General features: G+C 50.1%; 1 protein-coding gene across 9 annotated transcripts in view; it reads left to right on the top strand.

Annotated features, from left to right (window-relative positions):
• ERI3 (ERI1 exoribonuclease family member 3) overlaps positions 1–20,930 on the top strand; it is a 128,387-nt gene that overhangs the window by 81,772 nt on the left and 25,685 nt on the right. For all 9 annotated transcript variants that reach the window (XM_040469983.1, XM_040469985.1, XM_040469986.1 and 6 more), the window contains one exon: positions 20,164–20,263. In XM_040469983.1, the coding sequence (XP_040325917.1) occupies positions 20,164–20,263 (100 nt within the window). Of the gene's footprint in view, positions 1–20,163; positions 20,264–20,930 lie in introns of those variants that run through there.

The raw sequence follows: 20,930 nt of genomic DNA, 5'->3' as shown, positions 1-20,930 counted from the left end.
GTGACTTTTTCAAGAGCCTTAAAGCAGGGCCCTCAAGAGACACTAGGCTGCCCTACTTGGTAAAGATGAGTGGTCCTTCTGGGAAGATGAGATCCAGGCTAGCTGCTTGGGAAGTGCTTATATGTCAGTGTGGATAGGTGTGCCTGTGAGTGTGCATAGGCATGAGCCCAAGTGTGCATAGGGCACCAGCCAGTGGTCTGTCTTCAGCACCATGACCAGGTCTTATGGTGCTAGACCTGGGCTTTGCACCTACTTGGCTGCTGGCAGGAGGACAGGCTGCAGGCAGATCCCAGGGCAACCCTGAGGCCTCCCCAATGGTGTGTTTGCTGTGCCTAATTACCCGGCAGTTGTTTAACTATGCAAGCTGCATGCCTGCCTTTATTGCGCTGTGATTGCCGAGCTGCCTATGGGGAGTGTCATAAAAAGATATAAAATGCCCATTATCTGTCTGACGCCCTCCTCCTGGACTGTGGGTGTTTGTGTTTTATTTTATTTTTATGGCTCAAGGGAAGCTCTGCAGGAAGGAAAGGGAGGGAAGATGAGGGAGGGGAGAGGAGGCCCTACAGGAATTGGGGGCTGGGAGACTGAGGAGCCCCCTTCGTACGGTGGTCAGCCGTGAGCTGAAGGTCTCTCTTGACCAGAGGGGAGAAGTGGAAATGACAGGTCTCTGGAGCCAGGACAGGGTGCTTAGGAAGTAAGGCCCAGACCTTCCCCTCTTCATCTACCTGTACATCCCACCCTACCTCTATGCTGGCCTCCTCCCTGCAGGTAGGCCCACTGCCTTGGGTGCAAGGCAGTCTGCAGAGGGTTCTGTGAGCGGGCCGTGGGAATCATCTCTCATTCCCACTCAGGTCTTCACTGGCTTTGATAACTGGAATTGCTTGCTGGCTTCCTGGAGCACCATGACTTCCTTTGGGACAAATACCTTGGATACTACCACCTGCTCCTGAAGCTCCCCACCCCTATGGCTTCAGCTCCCCTTTTCTTGCTAGTCACTACAACTTGCTCATGCCACACCTATCCAAGATTCACTTAGGGAAACCTCCTAGACCAGGAGAGAGAAGGGAATTAATACAATTCAAACACTTGCCCTGTGCCAAACAGAACCTACATAAGTCACTGAGACAGAAATCGGACAGGGACCCTGCCCATCAAGAACTGGTGCTATGTAACCAGAATGCCTGCTTCACAGTAGATGTTAAATCAAGGTTTGTCAAAGGGGACTGAATTCAACGTGGTCATTCATTCCTTCATTTTCATTCGGTAAATGGTTGTTGACCACCTACTAGATAAGGCACTCCGCCAAGCACTGAGGATAAGATAGGGAGCAAAAGAAAAAAATTCCAGCCCTCATTGGTCATTCAAGTTTATTGGAAGAAAAATTGAAGGATTTAAACCCTGGCTTTGTAACTCCAAAGACCATGGCCTTTCAACTGTGGCATGTTGTTTCCCGTGCCTAAGCTGTCAAACCCCAAGCTATCCTGTACTAATTATCTAACTTCTCTACTTGAAAAATCTTGATGTCTGCTGTGTGAAATCCAAGCTCTCTAGCCTGTGTCTTGAAACCCCTGTGGGTTTTCAACTATACCAAGATAGCCTGCATGGTCACCCCCAGGCCTTATTCACATTTTTTCCATTTACCTGGAATGCCCTTTGCTGCATTCTTGCCTAGTGAACTACTTATCCTTCAAGACTTAACTCTGCGTCCTTTGTGATGACTTTGAGTTTCCCATTGGGAACTTCCTTCTCCTTCAGACACCTATATTAAGTGCCTATGTACCGTGGTAGAGCTTCCTGGCTTTGTTCACTTAGGTGGGCCTGCTGTGTGGGCTCTCTGCACTTCTATGGTAGTGTTGTTGACCTATAATTCACATATCATATAATTTACCCATTTAAAGTGTACCATTTTCAGTATTTCTTAGTATATTCCTGGGGTAGTGCAACCATCATCACCATCTGAGTTTAGCACATTTTTGTCTGCCTCTAAAAGAAACTCTGTTAGCAGTTGCTTCCCGTTTCTCCAAAGTGCCCCAGCCCTAACCAACCGCTAATCTACTTTTGGGCTCTATAAATATGCCTATTCTTATAATCCTGTGAATTTCTTGTATGTGGTCTTTTGTGATGGGCTTCTTTCACTTCGCATCATTTCCAAGGTTCATCCATGTGGTACCATAAATCAACACTTCATTTCTTTCCATTGCTGAATAATACTCCATTGTATGGATATACCACATTTTATTTATCCACTCATTGATTGGTGGACATTTGGATTGCATCCTCTTTTTGGCTGTTTGTTATGAATAATGCTGCTATGAATATTTGTGTACAAGTTCACTTTACTATTTTTGCATATATTTTGTTTGTTTTACACCTGTCTGTCTTTCTGAGTAGATTGTGAGCTCCTGAGAGTAAGCGTCACTTCTATACTGTTCATTGCTATATTCCCACCACTTAGCTCATGGTTAGCACTCGGTAAGTGTCAGTGAATGAATACATGCATGCTTTCTAATTCTCTTCCCCTTGGGATATAATAGCAAATCCCCCAAGCCACTCTGCCCCCAGTATAACTATTCATATATCTGCCACCCATGCTGAGGTGTAAGTTCATTCATCAGTGTTCTGGACCATGCCCTTCCCATTCCACTATTGGCCTCTCTGGTGTAAGACCTTTGCCCAACAATAACTGATCTGAGAAGCTTTCCTGAGTTGCCCCCTTGATGGCAAGTAAGGTCAGTAAGGTTTCTGGCTAACTCAACACTGAGGCAGAGACTAACTCTACCCTACCCCCTACCCCCACCCCTGCTTCCCTCTTCTCCTGAGGGACCCTGGATTGTTTTATACAAGGAGGGAAAAACTTATCCAAAGAGGGCAGAAAGGCCCTGGGGGAAATGTTGAGCTGGGTGGCTTCCTGGCTGTAGGCCAGGCTGGCTTTGTGATAGCTCCAGACGCCTAGGCATCTGAGAAGAAGAGGTTGCCCCTACCATTCCAGTTAGTAGTCCATATGAACCAGGTCTGTAAAAGAAAAGGAATTTCTAGAACCAGTAGCCTCTGAGAGATTAGTAAAACCAATATTTCTCTTTTCTTTGCACTTACTCACCCTAATAGTTTGAGCCCATAATTAGAATTGGGCTTTATTAGGCTAATTAGGAGGTAGGAATGATGGCAGGAGGACATGTGGAGATGCATCAGGGTGGTGGGCAGTAAATCTAGGGTTTTAATAGGTTTGTTCCATAATCAGGTGGTCTGAAAGACTGACTGGGTGGCTGGGCCCCCTCCCCTCCCTTCCTTCTATTCCCATCACTCCTTGAAGTGGCCTTCACACTTTGCCGTCCTTGTCCTCGATACTGGCGGCAGCACTGGGATATGGGGGACTCAGGAGGGAGGGAGGAGACCCCACCCGGAGCTTCATTGCCTATGCACACGCCGTCCAGCCTGGCGGCATGATTACCTTGCTGAGAAATCCGTCCAGGCGCAGGGCTGCTGATAGCAATCATTGATTAAGAGGGTAATTGTCCTGAAAATTCAGATTGATCAGAAGGCAGAAATGATAACTTGTGTAACTGTGTTTAAAGCCACGTCCTGTCAATAGACGAGACTGAGATGTATCGCGCCAAGAGGGGGGCAGAACGGATGGGTGTGTGCAGGCGGGCGGGCGCTGCCATCCTTCTCTCAGGGCTGAGCAGGATGTTTCTTGTCAGTAACCTGGACTATTGGAGATTCAATCACTTTTATCTCCCCCTCTCTCTCAATCCAAATGCCTTTTCATATTAGGAAATTAGAATCGGCCCTGCTCATGCAAGATTTATTAGCTCTGCTGAGCAGTCACACCGAAGAGTAAATGATTTTGCTTTGCTGGAGCTTTTTACACATTAGGACCCAACTTCTTCCCCGCTCTATGCCACTGGCTGCCTGGAGGAGTGGGCTCTAGAACTAGATACTCACGGAGCGAGCTTTCAGAGTCTGATTTAGGGGGGAAAACATCACTGGAATCTGGCTTCATGACCTGACAGAGACCCTGTTATGTCTGGCTGACTTCCTTCTATCTACTCACCAGACAGGTCCCTTACTGGGGTCTAGGTGGTCCCTCTTAATTGAGGCGTCAAACCCCCTGAAGGCATGAGGTTCATCCCTCAGAATTGGATGACTTGGTGGAGGCTTACCTGAGGGGTTGGCGCTGAGTCTATGCATTGAGTAAATATTGGCAATAGAGGCGGAGGATGGAGGGGCTGCCATGACTTCTCTTCTCAGAGCCTAGGATTGTCCTCCTGTCTCGCGTGGGGCTACAAGGGCTAGAGCATCTCTCTGAACCCCTGGGGAAGTTGTCAAGGAAGTTACCTGGGAGTTTAGAGCATGGAAGCTGGTTAGAGCAAGTTTTAGGATGTCTGGGCCTGCTGGCTGCCTGTGTCTAGAGGGCTGCAGGGTCGACTGGCTGAGGCTGTCTGATCTGCCAATAATGTGTGCTCTTAGGGAAGGAAGGGGGTGGGATCCATGCTTCTGGAATTCTCCTGTGGCTGTGGGTTTGAAAGCAGTATGGGCCTATGTGCCAGTTGAACCTAGCCTGCCCTGAAGATCAGGGTACCAGTGGGCTAGGTTGGTTGTAGGGAGGACCATTGTCCTTCACTGAGACTGTATCATTCTCTCTCTTACCCATGCCCTTGGGTCACTTGGACTCATGGACAAATGTCAGTTGCTGTCATTCTTTCACCCTCTCTATTGTAGGTGTCTGATATTGGAGGCCTGGTGGAGCAGGTGAGGGTGGAGAGTTCTGATACAGTGCTGAAGGAAGGTTAACAGATTTTCTGGATTTTTTGTGAGAGGGGATAGGATCCCAAGGACCACCCTCTATCCACTTTACTCTTTTACTTGGCCCTATGAAGCTTCCATTTCTCTTGAGCTTTCAAGTTCCTTCCCCAAGCAGAGGGTTTCACCAAATGTGAGGATTGGGGCTGGAAGCGATGGGATCTCTTAGGAATGAGTGGTGGGAGTTGGTAGCAGCCATTTTGATCCAAAAGGAGGGCTGTGTTCTTTACAGATGTAAAGTTTTCTATGTAAGAAATTCTGTACAACTTGCTGTACAATATTGATTCTCATCTGGCATATTCTTTTTTTTTTTTTTCTCTTCTTTTCTTTTTTTAGAGAGAGAGAGCGTGCACAAGCTGGGGAGAAGGGCAGAGAGAGAGAGAGAGAGAGAGAGAGAGAATCTTAAGTAGGCTCCATGCTCAGCGTGGAGTCTGATCTAGGGCTCAATCCCATGACCCTGGGATCATGACCTGAGCTGAAATCAAGAGTCAGATGCTCAACCAACTGAGCTATCCCAGTGCCCCTCATCTGACATATTCAAATCAGGTTCAAGTCAATAAAGTTTTTAGAATATTAAAAAAAAAAAATCCACTTTGCCCCATTCTGATGGATTGTGAAGGGAGTAGGCGCCCAGAAGAGGGCTTCCCAGGGCAGAGCGCCTCTGCCTCTGCCACTGAGCTAGTCTTGCTGGCTGCGTAGTTCTTTGCAGTTAGGAGGGAGGGTCCACCCTTGTTTGGCTTAGTCTTCTGCTAGGGCTAGTGTGGGCAAGAATGGAAGTGCCTTGGCCTGTGGGCCTGGGAATAGAGAACTCAGAATTCTGATAGACTCCCAGTGGAGTAAGAGACACAGATCGTCACTACAGGGTGATGTAAATGATGTTGCTTTCCAAAGCCCAGAAGAGGGAGTGCCTGAATTCTTCTGGAAGAGCTCAGACAGGCATCCAGAAGTGGGGCCTCAAACTGAGTCTGTGAGGAGGATAGGGAGTGTGCTATGGAGACAAGCATGGGTGAGCCTCTGGGCAGAGAGAACAAGGAGAGGAGTCACAGATCAGTTGTGTTAAGGCTAGGGCTGGGACCCAGTGGGATTTATTTTCCCGGGCACACTTCTCCATCATAATTTGATGGTATGGGGCACACCTCAGTTTTAGCAAGCCTGGGTGGTGCCTACTTTCACCAGCTAGCTAGGCTGCCGGGGGTTAAGGGCCTTGGATTGTACCTGCCAGGGCTTTAAGTCAGAGAGATGTACAGGACAGAGCCTTAGGAAATGGACCCCAAGCCCTCCCTCTGCTCTGTTTCCTCTTCTGTTCAGCCTAAAGAGCAAGGCAGGGGACCAGGCTAAGGAACCAGCTCTGGGGAAGCTTTAGGCCAGCTTGCCCCACCCTTGGTAAACCTGTTCCCAGCCCTGCCTGGGCCTAGATCCAGCCCGGCTGCCAGGGGCCCAATTGGTTCCTGAGCCTGGTAGGGAGGCTGGGAGGAGCCCATGAAACCGGGAACTCATTTTCACTGGAATTTGACCTAAAGCAGGATTGGAAGGGAAGAAAAGAATCTGAACAAAAGTGCAGGCAGGAAGGAGCTGTTAACGAGCCTTTCTTTCTCTTCAGGGACGGAGCGGAGCGCATAGCGGGGCGCAGCGGCCCGCTCTCCTCAGCGGCTCTCTGAGGTAGCTGTAGTCTCCGGCCGCTGCCTGCTCTCGCTCGCTCTCCTTTTTTCCCTCTCCTCTTTCTCGGCTCTCTCTATTATGGGGACTTGCTCCAGCTCTTTCTCTCTCTTCTGTCTCTCCTTTTGTTCTCTCTTTGTCTATTTATCACACTGTGAAGGTTGAAAGAGATGTTATTAATCTGGGAGAATGAAGGCAGGATTAGTGGTATGAATCGGATTTTGAGAGGTGTAATGATAGAAAGACTCGCTCGGCTGGCGGCCTGCGTGAGCTTGATAAATGGGGAGCACTCCAGACTGACTCGCGCCTTCCCCGCACTGTGCGCCCTGCCCGCTGGGGCGTGCCGCGCTCTCAGATCTGCCAGCCGGCCCACCCCGCTCCTACCTGAACCGGAGCAAAAAGCCAAGGGTAAAGCAGACACAAATATCTCCCATCGCACTTGGAGACATCATTGCTTTTAGCACCCTTTTCAAGTAGAGCCCTGTTGAGTTCTCAAAGGACTGTGGGCAGAGGGAGTGGGGACCCAGACTTCTGCCTGCTTCTAGGGCCTGAGAGAGTGGAGCTCCCCTCCTGCCCCTGAAATGGATGTCAGGGGTCAGGGAGAGATAAGACAGTCCCCAGACCAATCAGGTAAGAGAACCAGACCCTATGTAATATGTAATTAAACAAAGTGCTATAGGGAGAACCATAGTATGAACCATGGAGGTCTGGATGGGACTTAGGGGAGGGAGGAAGAGAAATCAGGAAAAGGCTTCCTGAAAGTGGTATCCTGGCAGACAAGTAGGATTTGGAGAGGGTGGAGGAAGGCTAGTGTTTCAGGGGTGAAATAGCATAAGCAAAGGTATGGAATCAGAAATAAGCTGGACTCTTTCTTGTGGGAAATTCACCTCAGTTCCTGTGAATTTCAGATCAGGAAAAGACCTAAGAAGTCAAGTAATTAAGCCCTTCACTTTCCAAAGAGGAAACACGCCTGGGGACTAGATTTGCCATTTCCTGAACTGATTTCCTATTTAAGTCCTGTTAGTTGTTCTAAAGGTGCCCCTTCCATCATCCCGGGATGATACAGTGAGCCTTTCCCTCTTCTGCCTTCTGTAGCTTTGGTCACATCCTTCTAACCTTCGTCTTTACCATTAGGAGATCCTGGCTCGAGTTCATTGCTGCTTGGTCTCCAGCCCTTTCCCAGGATCCCTGGCTCAGGGTCCTCCTCACACCCTACCCCCAGCCCAGTCCGCAGTCTGTGTCAGAGTGCTTGTTCCAGCCAGCCAATTGCTGCTTGAGCAGTGAGGAGGGGACCAGGAGGCAGCACACCTATCCCGGGCTCCAGATGCCTCTGGGCCTGAGCACTTTTCTCCTTCATAATGAATGCTACTACAGTTCTCACTGATGGCTTTGATACGGTGACTGGGCACTTCCTAGCATCGGTATTCATTTCCCTACAAAGGGCTGTGAGTTCTTGAGGGCAAGGTCTACATGTAATTCACTTGAGTTGCCAGGGTCTGGCAGGCCTTCCCCAAATATGTGAGTCTTCAATGAATGAATGAATGAATGAATGAATGAATGAGTTCAGCTGCTTGTGCAGTTTCTCTCTCTCCTTCCAGAAGAAAATGGCCTTGGTCCTCTATTAGCATTTCCCAGGCCTGACTACCCTTAGGAACAAGGAGGGGTAGGTGTGCAAAGGCGACTTTGGTACAGCACCCTAAGTTCACATTGCCTGACAGTGGTAGACCCTTGCATGGCTTCCCATTGCCTTAGGAAACAATATGAAACCCTTTATTCTGTTCTCTGAGGCCCTACATGGTCTGGAATCTCCTGCCTTCCTCATTAGCCACATGTCATATTTGCCTCCTATGCTCCAAGCATACCAGCCTTGGCTTGACTCCTTCCAGGTACTGTTGTAGTTTGCCCAAAGACCTTAGCATGCATCATTTCCTTGACCCCAAACCTCTCCCCCTCTTAGTCCATTGGTTTCTGCTTACCTGTCCTCAGGGAACCATTCCCCAACTAGGTCGGGTTCCTCTCTCCTGTCCTGTCCTAACAGCCTACATTTCTTCTTTGAGCTCCTACTGTAGGTATAACTTAGTGATTATTTATGTTGCTGTTTATTTAATATCCCCTTTCTCTAATAGACTGTGAAGCTGTCTGAGGACAGTACTGTGTCTGTATTGCTAACGTGTGCATGTGGCCTGGCATGTAATAGGCTGTCAGTATGTTTGTCATGAGTGAGTCAGTATGATTACAAAGCCTGCTATTCCATCGTACCACATCTAAGTGGAGTAAAGGTGGCTGTGACAAGGGCGGTACGGGGGCCAGGGTGGTGGGTGTGCCCAGACAGGAGGCTCTTTGGGCCTTGGTTCTAGAGGCTGTAGTGTTTCAGCCTTCCATCTCTTGGCTTTTCTCTTTTCCCTCCAAACATCAGAAAAGAGAAGGGCCTCTTCTGACCCTAACGGCTTTTTTATTCTCTTTCTGGGTGATCTTCCCTGTTCATGTTCCACTCATACACATTTTTAGGACTTTCTTGTCTCAGCTCAGACCTCTGAACTGAGCTTCTCTGGCACACATGTCCACCTTCCCCAGGCACCCCGCCCCACCACCGCCCCCCTTCGGTGTCCTACTGAAGCCCACCTCAGTCTTCTTGGTGATTTCCCTCCAGACCTGGTTAGGGTTTCTGCCTCAGGGCCCTTCTTGCAAGATCTCAGCCCCCCACTGCATGTGAGTTTATGTGTTTCTTCTTCTAGCTTGGAAGCTCCTTGAAGGCAGTGGCCTAGTCTACTTGATTTGTGTGTCTCTAGAACTTAGCACAGAGCTTGGCACGTGGTAGTTGCTCAATAATAAGTGTGTGTTACATGAGCAAGCCAATGAAGATGGAGGGAGGTCTGGGGTGAAGGTTTTGAACAGCCTTTTCATTTTTCCCAGGGAGAAAGAAAGTGAAGGTGTATGTGCTGTGTACAAGCAGGCACATGCTTTCGTGTGTGGGGGGTTGGTGGTGTCACATGTTCAATAAAGGATTATATTTTAATTTGGAAAGCACTTTAGAAACTTAAAGTGCTTTGCCTAAGTGCTGACTGCTATTAGTGTCTCCTTTTTATTAGGAAAAAGGACATGATTTTTCTCTTTTATCTTCAGGCCTGTCCAACTTCTGAGAGTCAAACTTAGCAAAATGCCTGCCCCTCACTGAGGACTAGTTACATGCCAAGTTCAAAGCTTTGGACTTGAAACACAAAATTCTGCTTTGCAGACTGGTTCTGACACCCCTGAGGGGATTAGCCCTAACAGCTCAGTATCAGGAAGGGGGGTGGGAGAGACAGGGTCATTTGACATAGTTCAGGCTGCAGTCCCAGGCCCCTCCCATCTCCATATAGGTCTGGGTAGGAGGACATAACAACTTGGACCATTTGGGGGGAAAGGGGAACAACTCCAGTGGTTATCAAAAACCCACTTGTCATGCAATATGAAGGACCAGACTTCAGAGAGAGAACTGGGGAGGAAGAGACCCAGGAATCATTGGGTTTGTTCAGCTCAGGGATTTTAGGACCAAGAGGCAGAGATATCACGGCTGTTGGACCTGGTGATGTTAAGAGCTGCCACCGCAGAGGGCTAGGTCAGAGAGAGGGAATATGTGTAGCAGTAGCAAGAAGAATTCTGATCAGGAGACTATGAGGCAGGAATTTGCCTTACGCCTTAAAAGCATTGGCCTTGCTGGTTTGAAGGAAAGGAAACTCCCCTCCCCGTAGAGAAGATTTAGTGCTGTAATGACAGGAGGTCTGGAAGGCCCAGCTCAGCCTTGTCATTGGGCCTCTCTGTGTGGTCTCTATCCCAGGCTCTTTCCTGAGCATCCACAAGGCAGCACCCTGGTCTCAGTCTGGCCTCTCTGCCAGCCCTGGATGCTGAAGGCTCTGCCCATGGCTGAGGCACTGGGAGGTGGGAGCTTTGGCCCATCCTGCTAGTGCCCTGCAGTTCCCAACTCCTACTCGGGCCCTAATCCGGGGAAGCTAGGGCGGGATGGGGTGAGGGGAGTACATTGAGCCTCTGCCTTAACTGAATTTCCATACCTCCTGTTGTTAATTATAGAGATGTAATAATGCGATTAGTGCACGATTAAAAAAAATCCCTGATATGATTACCATGGATTTAATATCACATGATATATCATTATATCGTTATGCAGTGACAGATGTAATTGAAATACACTTATTGGAGCCGGGGGTGGTGTTTCATTCAATCCCCAGCACCCCGGGGAGGAAAGGGCTGGCTAAAAAGAAGCAATGGGAGAGGAAATTGTAATGAAAACAAAGAAAACTCACAAGGTAGCTCTCACCCTGGGCAGCTGGCTGAGACCTTCAACTCTGTGACAGTGCAGGTGGAGCCCCAGAGAGGCCATCCTCTTCTGTGGGGGCTCAGGCAGCATGGCTTAGGAGCTCCTCTTGTCTGGTTCTCACCTCAGAAACCTTGGTGCCTCCACATCCCCTCTGACTCCGCAACGAAGCAAGGGCTCTGGATTACTCCACCTGGGAATAGACTCAGGCCCCTCATGAGATCCAACTGACTTGGCAGCTGTCCTCCAAATGTTGTGGACCCTAGACCTGTGGTGCAGCTCCTGCCTTTGCTGTAATGATGGTCCAGTACAGTAGAGGCGGCCGTCCTGTTGTGGGCCGTGAGCAGGAAGACTAAGCACACAGAGACCGTAATTATCCCACTCAAGTTCTGTTGATGGAAGAAGCAGCAGCAGCAGCTCTGGGGACCCTCAAGTGTGTTGGTAGCTGGGGAACACTAATGAACTTGTAGAACTACCTGCTAGGGGTAGAGAGGATGGATTTTGTCACCTGATATGAGTGTCCATCCTTTTGCTGCTATACTTGTGCTGGCCAAGCCGCTGCTGGGCCACAGGAATGGAGGGGGAGCTATCCATAAAGCCAAAGAGCTCAGAAAAAGAGAAGGGGGGCAGAAACCATCTCCTCTTCTCTCCTAAGACAGGCAGCTGAGACCCCAGTTCTAAGGTTGGCTGTGGGGGGATTGCTGGTCTGCTGGGCAAGAATAACAGTGATTCTAGAAGGAGACTGGATAGGGTCAACAGGAGTAGTAACTCTGAAAACCAGGCCTTCCTCCTTGGCAAAATGAGACCCAAAGAGATGTTTGGTTTTCCCTTCCCTCAATGGAGACCATTTAGAGAAAAAGCAGATACAGCCCCTCCCCTTAAGAATCTCCCAGCATCGTGGTAACAGTTATGTAAACAAATCTGGTGTTACAGATGCTATTCAGAGTATGGGGTGGGGGGGGAGTTAAAAAAGGGATGAGTCAGGGAAATCTTGGGAAAGGAAGGTACTTTGAGTTCGTGGTAAAAGGAGTATGTGTTCACTAGGACAAAAAGTGGGAGAAGGCAGAGGGCATTCTAGGCAGGCTGAAGGAACTGCTCAAGTCTTGGAGGCATGAAACAGCAATCCCAGGACTCAGGGGGCAGTAAAGAAGAAGAAGGAAGGGAAGCACAGTTGAACCAACATTTCTGATCTACCACAGAGATGGTAATGGCTTTCACTGGGATTTGGGAACCCAAGAGAAGGAGCACTTTGGAGAGGAGATGTTGAGACAGGTTTTTTGTTTTTTGTTTTTTAAGTTTGAGATGAAGTACCTGAGTGAAATCCAGGTGGAAATGTCAGGTAGGCAATAGAGTATATATGTTTGATACTCAAGTAGTGGCAAAGAGTATCAAATCGGAACTTGGAGAGTTGGAAGACAAGGAAGTTGAAAAAGGCACCCAGGGAGAGTGGTTGAGTGTAGACCAAAACAGGAAGCAAAAAGCACCTGAGCGCATGCAGAGGATGGCAATACACAGAAAAGATTGCAGGGAGATTGTGAGGAAAATGGCAGGGCAGAGAGATAAGAAAACTCAAACATAACCAAAGGAGAAGGGTTTCAAAGCTGAAGCAGGCCACAGAGTAGAGGAGACAGCAAGACCCTGAAAGTGTCCCTAGGTGTGGGTGGTGTGGTGAGGACCATAGACTTTAACAGAAGCAGAGCACAGCGGTAAGGCCAGAAACCAGCTGCAAAGGGCTAAGGAGTGATGGGGGAGGTAAGTGGAGCCGAGTGAAGACAAACTTGGGAAGTTTGGTTATTATTAATAGGAGAACAGTCACCCGATGGGGATGTGGAGTGAAGGGAGGGCTTTAAAAATAATAATCTAACACTGTAATAATTTTTAAAGGGCCAGGCATTGTTTTAAACACTTTATTAAAAAAAAATTTTTTTTTAATGCTTTATTTATTTTTGAGAGACTGAGCATGAGTCGGGGAGGGGCAGAGAGAGAAAGAGACACACAGAATCCTAAACAGGCTCCAGGCTCTGAGCTGTCAGCAGAGAGCCTGATGTGGGGCTCAAACTCAGGAACAATGAGATCATGACCTAGGCTGAAGTCGGACACGCAACCAACTGAGCCACCCAGGCGCCCCTGTTTTAAACGCTTTACACACAATAATTCATTTAACCCTCACATCAACTCTCTTCAGTAGGAACTGTTACCTCTATTTTACAAAGAGGAATCTGAGACATAAGAAGTTGTGTGAAGTTGATGGAGAGTCAAGCATTTGCTAGAATGCTAGTGGAAAGGAACCTGCAGAGAGGGGGAGGTTAAGAATTTAGAAAGAAAGGGGATCCCAGATGGAACAGAACTAAGCAGGTGGGAGAAAGGCGAGGTGTAAAGCACAGGTACAGTATTGGTCTTAGACAAGAAGTGAGGTGTCCCTTCTGTTAGAACAACATTGGCAGAGGAGCAGGCGGGGAAGGATACAGATGCATGTGTAGATGAGGGGCATGTAGTTGAAAGAATTCTGTGCCACAGCTTTATTATCTTTATGAAAGAGAAGAGTAGGATTGTGGCATACCACTGAGAATTGCTCAGGTGGTCCCCACAGTGTCCACTTCCTATGCAGAAGAATGACTTTCCAGCATCACTCAGCTCAAGCACAGGTGTAGAGGGATGGAGTCATGGTTGGGTTTTTTTCAGGGAAGGTGTAGTAGGGTAAGTGGGCAAGGAGTTGAAGACTGGGGAATGAGTGGTTGAAATGATAGACCCCAGGGCCACAGGCCTGGTAGAGAAAGGATTGAGGCCAGAAGGGGATGGGCAGGCTGAGAAAAGAGCAAGAGTAAAGGGTACAAAAGCTGAAGGATAGGAGGCTGGGGTCAGAGTGGAATGTGTCTTTGTTAAGATTTCTGAGAGAGAGCAGTTCTGGGTGATAATAAGGCCCCGGGTGTGGCCATAGGGATGGATGGCTGAAATAGGTAGAGGAGGAGAAGGTCATTAGAGCACAGGAAGTTGAGAAACTGAAAGGCAAGGTTCATGGGTGGGCTATCCTGTAGATACTGAAGTTACCCAGTGTGATGATGACCTGGAATGCAGTCCCAGAGAGAGAGAGGAAGAATAGTCTCCAAGCAGCAAGAAGTTGAAGGTATTGGCAGAGTATATCCAGAAGTGAGTAGGTTTTGGTTTCCTAGTTAGTATTACTGCATAATTAATCACCCCAAAATTTAGTGACTTAACAGCAGCCATCTTATTATATCTCATGGTTTCTGTGGGTCAGGAATTCAGGAAGGGCTCAGTAAGGTGTTTCTAGCCCAGCTTCTCTCATTCATTTATAGTTAGTCCTTGAAGCTGGCACAGGGTGTGACTGGAATAGCAGCGGCTGGCTGGCTCTTTCTTTGCCTGGTTCAGTGGCTTCTGTTTGTGGTCCCTGCATGGACTAGTTTGGGCTTCCTAGCAAGATGGCTGCCTTGGAACAGTCTGACTACTAACAGAACAGCTCAGGCTCCAGGGAAAGTGTTCCAGTGAATGAGGAGGAAGCTGCCTCAGCGTTTCTGAAATAGCCTTGAAGTCACACAGCATCACTTCTGCATTACTCTGTTAGTTAGAATAGTCACAAAAGCCTACTCTGTTTCAAAGAGAGGGACATAGACTCCCTCTGTAGATAAGAGGTATATCAAAGTCACATTGTAAGAAGAACATGTGAGATGGGAGATAGTGTTGCAGCCATCACTGAAAAATACAGTCTGCCACAATTGGTGCTAGGCTGAGCCCAGAAAAGGAGAGGGAGCAGCATCCTCAAAGTCAGTGTGCATTTTGGGTGATGGCACCAAGAATATCTGGAGATAATAATGGGAGTGGGTGCTCCTGAGTGACCTCAGGTATACCTGGGGAAAGAACGATCATCCCATTTTGTAGTGAGGGAGACTGAGGCTCAGAGAGCTTTGATAACTCCTCCAAAGTGATAGTGCTAATAACTGGCAGAACTGGGAGCCAAATCCGTGTTTGTCTGACTCCTGAGCCTGACCACACTGCCTTCCTCTGAAGCCTGGGCTGCTGGATCTGCCATCCTCATGTTTACCTGTGTCCTTAGTACTTGGTTCACCAGCTATGGAAGTGTTGGCCAATTAAATAAAGAACTAGGTAGTTACGTGTGTCAGGCTTTCTCTCCCCCATCCTTCAGAGTATCACCTTTACAGCTTCATCCATTGGGTGTTTGTGGAAATGGCGGGTGATTTGATTTGGTTGCTCGTCTTGGGAAATGACCCATTGGGTTTAGGTCCACCAGGTGACATGTCACCTACAGGTCTGGTTAAAGGTCTGCTCCTCCCCACCTCATGGGGAAGCTGGATAGGTCTGATATGCTGGTTCTAGCTTGGAAGATCTGGGTTTTCTGGAAGTTACAGAGCAGTCTGTGCTTCTGTCTGCACTCTGAGCTGGGTTCTAACACAAACCACTGCCCTGCCCACTCAGTAGCCACCCCACCCTCAGGGCCCTCGCAGGTAGTGAATGGGTGGGCAGAGACACCCTAGCAGCCATCAGTGCTTCTTCCTTCCTTTTTGAAGGATCTGATGCTGCTGCCGATGAGGGCTACTTCATCTATTAAACCCAATACACTTGTCGCAGCTGCTAAGCCCCCGTAAGCCGCCGGGCGCCGTGTTTGTGATGGGACTGACAGTGCATGGAGGAGGCTGATTATACACGATTCCATTTCGCGGGCCCAGCAATGTAATTTCACAGGGCGATCAGCGTTTGCATGTAATAGCAGGCTGTGCTGAGGTGTCAGAATATTAAAGGCGCTAATGGCAAAGCTCCCTGTTACACAGGGGGCCACCCGCCGCGCCTACAGCAGGGCTGCGCGGCAGGCCCGTCGCAGATGGCTGGCCACTAAGCTAATGGGGCAGCAGCCAAGGCGGGCAGAGCCGCGAGAGAGGAGAGCCAGCCGGGAGCAGCTCGGCACCTGCTTCCCCGCGCATGGAAATTACAGCAGCCCAGGGGAAGGGAAGTGTGTGTGCCTTCCTGGCACAGGGCTTTGATGTTGTGGTTTGGTAGACCCGGCATCTTTCACCCCAGCTCCACCTGCTTTGGATAGACTCAGGGGCTCCTCAGTCATCGTTCCATCTGCCCCACTCTTTGGCCAGGAAGCCACAGCTGGGCAGGTGCAGCTGGAGAAGTGGCACCCCAAGAATTTGGAACCAGTGTGGGAAAGGGACTTGGGCATAGGCTGTTGGTGAGAGCTCTTATGACACATTCCTGCCCCAGCAAAGTCAGAAAGCTTCTGGGTCCTTTACCTCCACACCCTGCAGGCTGGCAGGAAAGAGGGAGGAAGTGGGGATAGGATGCAGGCGGGACAAAGGGGATGGACAATAATTAGGCCCCTTGATTGATGCCAGTGTTGCCATTGGAACACAGAGCTGGGAAGCAGCACCTCAAGATATGGCTCTTTCTGTCCTTGTTGGCTGCCCCAGCCACACCCAAGCCCTTGCCTGTGCTCTCACCAAGCTTGCTCCTGCCATTCTCCTTTGTCCTTGCTGTGTCTCCCGCCTGGAATGTTGTTGTCAAACCTACCCCCCCCCCCCACCCGCGCTCCAGCCCTTCACTACCACTCTGTCCAGGAAGCTTTCCTAGCTGCCTCCAACCCCACACAGGCCTGCTTGTCTCCATTGTCCCTGTGGGCAACCACAGGGGACAGCCTCCCTGATCCTCCTATTCTAATGGTTCCCTAGGTCCCAGCCTTGACTTCTCAGCCAGAATCTCTGAGACACAGCCCATGTCACCTTGTTCTAAGCTGGGTTCCTGGGCAGGCTCTGTTCAGATTCATAGAGGGATGTAATCTCCCAGAGGATGTCTGGAAGGAGTCGGGAGTGGAAGGATGTGCCTAGTAACCTGAGGGGGAGTTTGGTGCCTGTATGGGTATGCACACTTGATGGTTATGTATCTGATGGGGAGGGACTTAAGAAGTGAGTGCTGGGGGTGGTGGGCATGTGCGTACAGACATGGAGGGCCAGCAGGTCTGAGGATCCAGACCACACGTTGGTAGGAACACAGATTGCTGTAGGATCTGTGTTCTCTGGGTGGCTCTGTCTGTTGTCTGTGGCTGAGGGGTACCTTAGATGTAGGAGCCGGAGGGAGCTTGTGGTGCTGTGCCTGTGGGGATTCCTTGAGGCTGGTGGTCACTTCTGAAGGTTCAGCTCTGCAGGGGTGTATGGTAGTGCCTGGGGGAGACATGCCAGGGTTCTCAGCAGGGGCAGCAGGGGGAGAGCCCAGGCTGAAGGAGAGCAGTTTTAATTAACCATTTTTAATATCATTTTGGACTTTGGCTGGTATGTGAAGGCCCCGCTGGAAGCAGCATTTGTAAAAATTAAATCCCTCTTATTAGGAGCTTGGCAGACCCATGTGCACGTGCTGCCCCCCTCCCCCCGCTCGTGCCCCCCTGAGGAAGAACTGGATGAGGCCATGTCACGGCAGCAATTGGTTATCATGCCTTATCTGGGAATAGGAAACTGTGCGCATGACACCCGCGGCCACGCTGGAGACGCCAATTCATCTCGCCCTCGCTCTGACAAGCTAGACTGCCCTTCCTGAAAGGCATCCGTCAGGCGGGACCGGGGCCTCTGCCTTGCCTGCTGCCTCTGTTTTCCTGCCTGGGCTCCAGCTTGCCCTGGTCCAGCCAGGCCCAGCCCGGCCCTCCTGGGCTCTGCCACCCACCGCCCCCCTTCCACATGTCCCAGTCTAGGGAAGATCTTGGGGAGTCATAATTATAATAATAATCTAATCACGGTGACGCGTCAGGGCAAGCGTCTAATGTTATCTGAAGTGGTCTTCCCGCTTAGCTGCGATAAGACTCGGGATGACGTGCAGATAACGTTGAGCTGCCCTGTCCCCAAGCCGTGAGCAGAGCAGAGGGGCCTCAGCAGCCCGCTGCCCGCCCGCCGCTTTAAGCCGGGAAGCGGCAGCACCTGCTAATGCAAGTGTTTAATATTTGATGGGCTGGGATAAAGCAGGATCACCTTCGAATTGAATTGAGTGTCAGCCGAGAATCTATTACTGAAATTCGGGTGTGATTTGACAGCAAAGTAGACGATGTTATTCTTCACTAGTTACTGCAATCTTCTCCCCGACATCACTTAAATATTTTTTTCTTTGCTTGAGTAAACACACATTATCCTTCTTTTTTCCCCCTTCCTTCCCTTTTTCCTTTTTAGAGGGGAAAAAAACCCATCCAGCTCGCCTTCTCCAGGCTGATAGGGTAGATTGTTATTTCTTTATTTGTCCTATTAAATGGAATTTCTGATCGTTTAATCCGGCCTTTGTAAGTGATTTTAAAGTACTTGAAAGCCGGCCCGCCACTGCTCTCTGGCCCACTGCGCTCCAGCCATGGCCCTGACCACGCTCAGCAGCTCTTCCAGCTGTGCACCACCCACTGGCTGCTTTCCCTCGCTTCTGCCTGCGTTCCCCCGGCTCTGCCCTGGCTCCAAGCCAGCGTTCTCTCCCCTGTCCTTGTGCCTCACACTCAGCCCCCGATTTGTGGGTTCAGCTGTGGCGTGGGAAAACGTGGGAGGGTTGACTGGGAAGTTGAGTTGTGGCTGGTACCTCCATGTCAAGGAAAATGGCTTCGGGAGGGTGCTGAGGTTGAAGCACCCACAGGGCTGAAGCTTGATTCCTGCAGCTGAGAAGGAAAGGTACCTGCCCTCTGCCCAGCCCCTTGGCCTTAGCACCGACTCTGTCCAGCCTGCTGACCCCGTGTTGGACCTTCCTCACCATGAGGGAGTCTGTGATGGGATGGGGCCCTCTGGGCCCAGGGATGGGTGGGCACACTACAGTGCCTGTCTGACCGTGGCTGCCGTCACCTTAGTTCCATTCCACCAGTGGCCCCACCACCTAGCTTCTGGGAACTCAACCAAGCTACGTTCCCAATGACCACATCCCATTTGCTTTCTTCCCCTGGGAGGAGGGCAGTCTAGGGTTCCAGGACTTCAAAGGTGAGGGATGGGAAATGTTTGAAGGACCATCCAGCTATACAGCTCTCTGATAGAAGCCCAGGACTTTGCTTCCCATCAGAGACTCCCAACCCCCAGTGGGTACCCCCTTGTTGGGCTGAGCAGGAATTAAATTCCCACTGGGTCACTTAATAACATTCTAACCCTTGTAAGTCTCTTCTTTCTGGGCCTCAGTTTCCTCATCTGTGCTATCGAGTCAGTTGTGCCTGTAAGGGGCTGTGAGAAAAAGTGCCATCCCTGTCCTACCATGTACCACCCCCCACCACGGAGGTTGGTGCGGCCAGGTGGCGCAGAGTAGGGGACGGAGGGGGGCAATGAAGTGCTAGGGGCCTGAGCAGATCGATGCCCCCAGCACTTCCTTCCCCAACCCCAGGAAAACAATTAAGTACAGATCGATGGGTGGCCGCTTTGAATATGCATAAGTGAGCACTTGACCTTCAGCAGAGATCTGTTCCCCCAACCACACACAGTCTCTCTCTCTCTCTCTCTCTCTCTCTCTCTCTCTCTCTCTCTGTCTCACACACACACACTCTCTCTCTCTCTCTCTCTCTCTCTCTCTCTCTCTCTCTCTTCATATGTTCCCATCACAGCTGCTTGAGACCTTACCCCTCCTCAGTTGAGCCCACACATGGAACCTAGCCTTCCATAATCTGGCCTGCCTCTCAGTCTAAAGTAATTAGACCATGGGCAGGTGGTTGGCCCCCTCTCACTTCAGTGTTGTTCCTATCTGTAGAGTGAAGTTTAGATATGTTAGTCTCCTAGGTCCTTTCTGACACCAGGCTTTATGACCAGCAATACTGTGGGGAGGGGCCCAGCAGAGTGCTGGGTAGTCTGGAAAGGCAGAATCTAATAGGGCTGCCTGGTGAAGGGGGTGCCCTGTTGACAGGATGGTCCTGATAAATTTTTTTCTTTAACGTTTTTTTTTTTTTTTTTGAAGGAGAGAGAGAGACAGAGAGTGAGCGGGGGAGGAGCAGACAGAGAGGGAGACACAGAATTTGAAGCAGGCTCCAGGCTCTAAGCTGTCAGCACAGAGCCCGATGTGGGGCTCGAACTCACAAACTGTGAGATCATGACCTGAGCTGAAGTCAGACACTTAACCGACTGAGCCACCCAGGTGCCCCAGGATGGTCCTGATAAAGGAGGGTCTTAGTAAATGGGAGCTGTCTAGAGGAGCCTGGCAAGGGGGCACCCAGTGGGGGTTGGGAGTCTCTGATGGGAGATACCTAGGACAAAAGGAGCTCTGAAAGAAGAAGGGGTTTTCTGGTGGGGGTCCTGGAGGAAAGGGGCCTCCATGAGGGGACTCTCATGAAGTGACATGATGAGAGTAAGCCCTTAGTGGGACGATTTGGCTGGAGGGTGGAGGTGGTAAGTATTGGGGACCAGGGCCTCTGTTAACCATTCTTGCCTCCTGTCTTCCAGGCTTACAGCTTCGCCATGGGCTGCTGGCCCAAGAATGGACTTCTAGACATGAACAAGGGCCTCAGCCTGCAACACATAGGCCGGCCCCACAGCGGCATTGGTCAGTCCCTCCACATATACCCCTGGCAGCTCAGTCAGTCTCGTGCCCGCATGCCCCAGTCCCTTGGCACACAGAGGGGTCCTTTGGCTCATTCTGTGCTCTAATGGGGTGCTTTCCATAGCTGGGGGGAGTGGGGAAGGAGGGTGGAGTGAGGGGAGAGTGGAACCAGACCATTGGAAAAAATCTCTCAAAACACTATTTAGGAGGAGACTGGGATCTGGTCTTTGGGTGGGTCACAGGTGTCCTTGGATTCAGGCCGAGATATCCCTGACCCCTCCTGCATCTCTGGTGGGTGATGTCCTCAGAGGGGTGGGCACATGTCAGCTTACCCACCCCCCATGGAGCTAGAGGAGACTGTTTAATATTGTTTCAAGTCTGTGGCTACTAAACTGGGCGATCAATGGGAGTTAAGGAGATGAATTATTTAAACCTCACCAGCTTTTAATTAGTCGGGGTCCTTCTGACCGATGGCTCCGTCCACAGGGTATTGACTCCCCCGCAGGAGCAGCAGCCTCCATTGAGCGCTGCCTGGGTTGGGAGGGGCCACTTGGGGTACCAAGCGTGTGTGCACCCTCAGAGGGATTCCTGCCTGGGAAGGAGCTGGAGTGACTCTGGTTCTAGGCATTGGAGGCTCTGCTTCTGATATATCAGCATGGGTTTGGTGTGT

Source organism: Herpailurus yagouaroundi, unplaced genomic scaffold (assembly GCF_014898765.1).
Source record: "Herpailurus yagouaroundi ecotype Mexico unplaced genomic scaffold, PumYag 77, whole genome shotgun sequence".
In the NCBI taxonomy this organism is placed as follows: domain Eukaryota; kingdom Metazoa; phylum Chordata; class Mammalia; order Carnivora; family Felidae; genus Herpailurus; species Herpailurus yagouaroundi.
The sequence above is the reverse complement of the archived record's forward strand: the minus strand, read 5'-3'. Positions and strand labels throughout refer to the sequence as shown.